Source organism: Syzygium oleosum, unplaced genomic scaffold (genome assembly GCF_021117445.2).
Source record: "Syzygium oleosum isolate NSW1041296 unplaced genomic scaffold, Sole_v2.1 Sole_v2.62, whole genome shotgun sequence".
Lineage (NCBI taxonomy): Eukaryota > Viridiplantae > Streptophyta > Magnoliopsida > Myrtales > Myrtaceae > Syzygium > Syzygium oleosum.
In genome coordinates, this window is record NW_026607546.1 from 645,213 (window position 1) to 650,157 (window position 4,945).

At 41.8% G+C, this 4,945-nt stretch overlaps 1 protein-coding gene across 1 annotated transcript; it reads right to left on the bottom strand.

Annotated features, from left to right (window-relative positions):
• Positions 1-474: 474 nt before the first annotated feature.
• LOC115690410 (probable cinnamyl alcohol dehydrogenase) lies at positions 475-3,376 on the bottom strand. Its single transcript, XM_030616740.2, has 5 exons — positions 3,178-3,376; positions 2,945-3,058; positions 2,614-2,841; positions 1,201-1,640; positions 475-1,060 (listed from the first exon to the last, which is right to left on the bottom strand). The coding sequence occupies exons 1-5, from the start codon at positions 3,264-3,266 to the stop codon at positions 861-863; spliced, it is 1,071 nt and encodes a 356-aa protein (XP_030472600.1). The 5' UTR covers positions 3,267-3,376; the 3' UTR covers positions 475-860.
• Between the last annotated feature and the right edge of the window lie 1,569 nt (positions 3,377-4,945).

Consider the following 4,945-nt stretch of genomic DNA (forward strand, 5'->3'; position numbering starts at 1 on the left):
AGGTGGTAGACATGGCAGCAACCTAGATCTAAGGTCGATAAGTTCTTATGCAACCTTAGCGGCCACGACAAACGCAAACAGAGAACACTTGGTAGTGATGGGTCGGAGGAGATGGGAAGAGAGGGAGACGAACGAGGGGATCATGCGGGCGAGGCTCGCCCTCGTTAGTGGACGGTGGGGGCAAGCTTTGTCAGAAGCCAACGAGGTCGCCTCTGGCTGGTCGCCGACGACTGGCTAGAGGAAAAAGGTAAGAAAAAAAAAGAAAGAAAAATAAAAGAAAAAATAATAATAAAAATTTCAAAAAAATATTAAAATATTATTAAAAATTATCCACGTTAGCACCGGTCGTGCCACGTAACATAACCGGTGTCCAATTCAATATTTTCCGGGTAAAATTTGTCAGATGGACTAAATTGGTATAAATGCAGAAGATTTAGATCTTAATTGAAAAAGAATAAGAAATTTAAGACTGAATTGATATAATTGCGATAAGATATTTTGATAAGTCACCCCAATCCACACTCCAAAGTCCAACACATGAAATCCTAAGAAAAGTAAAGAAAGAGTTGACTTTTACACACCATATGTTAGGTATTCATCGTTTTCAAGACCCCACACAAGACCTTGAAATCCCCATTATCTGCCACATTTGCAAGACTTGCCCCAACACTTCAAATCACATGAAAGATAAGTCCCCTTCCATTCAAGTTGTAGCTTCTCCCTCTCTCCTTTTATCGGAAGACAGCTAACCTAAGTGGTTGTCTTTTCCGGAAGTTTCAGCTTTCGTTTGGTGGCTTGTGGGTCTTGTGATGATCCACATTCACCAGCATCGTCAAGCTCTAACTTCGCTTTCATCATGCTCAATCGAGCTTGCTTCCGGCGACATCCACGACGAACCTATACCTCACGTCGTTCTTCTCGAGCCTCTCGAACGCGGTGTTGATGTAATCCATCTTGATCACTTCGATTTGGGAGCTTATGCCCTTTTCCTCGCAGAAGTCGAGCATCTCCTTGGTCTCCTTCATGCTCCCTATGAAACTCCCCGTGATCACCTTCCTCCCTGTGACCAGGAAACCGAAACCCTTGTGTGTTAGGGAGAATGTTAAATTACTTTAAAAAAAATTGCATAAGATTCGATTTATTTTAGACTTCATCGACTTGGTGGGTGAGAGAGAGAGAGAGAGTATAGTTTTATCATACCAATCATGACCACAGGGGTGAGAAACTGGAGAGGAGTGTTGATCACACCGAGCAAGATCAGCTTGCCATCAAGCTTCAACAGAGAGAGGTAAGGCTCAAGAGGGTGAAACACAGGCACCGTGTCAATGATATAGTCCAGTGAATCAGCAGCCTCCTTCATCCCGGTCTCGTCCGAGCTCACCAAGTACGCGTCGGCGCCCAGATGGTCCAACGCCTCCTCTCTCTTCCGGTCTGATGAGCTTATCACGGTCACGTGGTGTCCCATGGCCTTGGCAATCTTCACCCCCATGTGCCCGACCCCACCCAGCCCCAGTATTCCTCCTCTCATGCCGCTCTGCTTCAGCCCAAAGTGGTTCAGCGGACTGTACACCGTGACCCCTGCGCAGAGCAGCGGTGCCGCCTGCTCTGAGGTCATCCCGTCCGGTATTTTCACTAGGAACCTGAATTAAGAACCCGAACGTCGATCACATTGACTCTCCACTAATTTACCGATACAAGATACAAAAGGTTGAGGCTGAATTGTTCCTTCAGCGTGTTCTAAATTTGGTTCTTCATAGTCATATTGGTCCAATGACTCTATTCCATACATAGTCATTAGTCATTCAAGCAAAAAGCCTAAGGGCACAAAAGAAGCAGCTCCAGTTAGATCTTTCTTTGCAAGGTACAGAACATATTCAAGGATTCATAGTTTTCTCCATTGTGATCCTCTGCAGACCAGAAGTTTGTAAATGCTTCAAAAATTATCGAATATCAAGAATATGCGGTATCTGTCGCCCTTAGAATATGAGTTCTTGGATAGTACCGGTATTGTCATTGATTCTGTCCACCACATAACTTGTAAATTTAGTCTTGATGCTTTCCCGTTACGGACTCTTATCATATGTAGGGAAGAAATTAAGAACCTCTCTATACAATAAAACAAATCAAAGGTCAATTTCAGCCTCATGTCCCTGGCTAGTATGTGTCGAACAATAGCCATATAATTCTAAAAACGAGCATCCTACCTGTCCTTTCGATTGCTAAACATCATCGGATAAGATAATTAATTGTGTCCAAGATAAACTCTCTTTTAATTTTTTAACTTTTTAAGATCTTGCAGCTCAGACATTTTAACTTTCCTTAATTTGGAAAAACACCTAATATTTTCGTAACACAAAATCGTTCATACGTGAACTTGAATATTCTTTGTGTAATATTCCAGAAGTTAAATTGTATTCAAATTAGGAAGCTAATACAAAAAAAAAATGCCTTTTTGTTTATGAAAAATAATGGCGGACATCCAATAAGCCAAATTAGATTTTCACTTCGTTTATTAATTCTTTCCCTTTTTTCCAGGCACATTTGGGCTACTTTTTGCTAGTGGAAGACAAGGCAATAGTTTCCTCCTTTTTCTAGGGAAGCAGACGCACTTACTTCTGATGAACGACCATCTCACCGGCAAAGCCACCTTGGGTTGGCTTCCCATCAGTGTAAACATCATTGTAAGACCAGATCTTCTTGCTGCAGTATTGCTCGATGTCGGATTTGCACGGCGTGCAGTTCCGGCAACACCCCACGAGCACCCCGACCCCGACCCGGTCCCCGGCTCTCAGGCCGGTCACCTCCGATCCCACCTCCAGCACGTCCCCTACAACCTCATGGCTACAAACAGGTGAACCAAACATTGATGGAGAACATGTGTACACTGTAGTTTAATCAGTGCAAGCAAGAGAGAGAGAGAGCAACAAAGATGTGATGTAATTACCCTGGGACCATGGGGTAGTGAGACATGCCAAGGTCATTCTTCATCTGGTGAAGGTCACTGTGGCAAATCCCACAACAGAGCACCCTGATGTAAGCATCCTCAGGACCTGTGCTCCTGCAATTAAACACAGGCAAACGACAGCAAATCCGATCCATTAGCGTCTCAGCTCACAGCTCTCACTTCCAAGTGCCCAAAGAACAAAGAAAGGCCGGACGAAAACTTCGAAACTCTGCCTGAGATCATAAGTGTAAGATGTGAGAGCCCCGGAAGGGTCTCCGGCAGCCCAGCCGGTGGTCTTCCTCTCCACATCGATACTGCCCATTTGCCTAGTCTGAGCGCTGATTGAGGAGAAGTTGATTGATCAGCAGTTTTTATACAGGAGAGAGACGAGGACGATGGAGGAGAGTAAGTGAAGGGTTAAGGTTGACATCTCAGCCAAAATGCGTAGGGAGAAAGGTAGGGGTAGGTGAAACTGGTGTGGGAGGGAGGAGATTTTGTAGTTGCTTCTGTGTGAAAACATGCCAAGTGTCCAAAGATTTGGAACATCGTATGATACCTTTCTTTTAAGAAAAGCTGCTTTTATTTTGCAAAAAATAAATAATTTAGATAATATTTTTTTAAATAATTATTTATATCGCTTAATATGATTAGTCAATGAAAATTTTTTCATTAACGACGACAATTTATGTCTAAATATTTTTGTAAATAATGAGAATATTTTTTATTCATTCATTTTTATAAATAATACAAGTGATCATTTTTTAAAAAAATATTTTCGAAATTATTCATTTCCTATGAAATAATTGAAGCCAAGTTATTCGTGCTTATACGTGGAACTGCAATATTCATATCTTGCATGACAATAGATATACTATTACTTATTTTCAACTCTTTAATAAATTGCATTCAATTTAAACTTTTTCTTTCATTTTTTCAGTAATATCTTTAGATTAATGTGATTAATAGTGGGTTAATGTGTTATATACATTAGTTGGGAAAGTTGTCCATATGTCCTAAAACTATTGTATGACGGCCAATTAGTCATAAACCTTTCAATTGTGCTAATTTAGTCCTATGCTGAGAGCCAGGAAAAACAAGGTCAGTTTACAGCAGGTATGCTATCCCACACGGGCAAACCTCTTGTTCAAGTCCTTCAAGGACTGCCTTTTAGCTGTAAAACTACATGGAGATTTAGCTTAGAGCATAGAGACGCTCAGAGTGACTAGGATGATGTTATGCCTAACTGGTCGAGCTGCATTTCTTAGAGGATCATGCAAGCTTTGAAGAAAAGGATTTTTAGAGAGGCATGAAAAGTGAGAACTCTGAAATTTCACAACTTTCTCTCTTATTCCAAACCGAAGGATTACATGGCCTTATATAGGCATTGGGGAATACATGGTGGACGAAGGTCCAAGTAAGACAAAACACACTTAGAACGGGGTATATTATTGGACTTCTGTCCACATAAAACAAAACTCACCTAAAACTAAGTACATTATTGGGCACACCTACAACACACTCATAGAACACTTAAAGCCCATTCATAGGTGAAACAGGACCCGGCTATGATATGCTAGAACAAATAGTGCTGGTTAGGTGGAATAGTATAAGCTTATCTCCATCCAGAGTTATGTCATAATCCGAGCTGTCTGAACTATTTGCACATTCATATTCTGCTATCTGTCTCTGTGTCAAAATGTGTTCGAAATTATCTTCAGTGATGACTGGCGTTGGGTTCGAGGAAGAGGATGCATGTGTCGAAAGGTCCGGAAGAGCGTATTTGGAGTGTTTTGTGGTAACAGGAGTTCATTCCACATTCGATGCCAAGGTTTGGTTGTGGATTTTGTTCGAGGTAAGATATTTGAGGCAAAGCCGGGTGGGGCCAATTTCCTAGTTTGTGAGTAGTGAGAGGCAGAGCTGGCATCAAGTCCAACGGATAAAGACAATGGTCCATAGTCATAGGGGTCTTGAGAGAGTGGTCCACCCCATGGATCCTGAGAT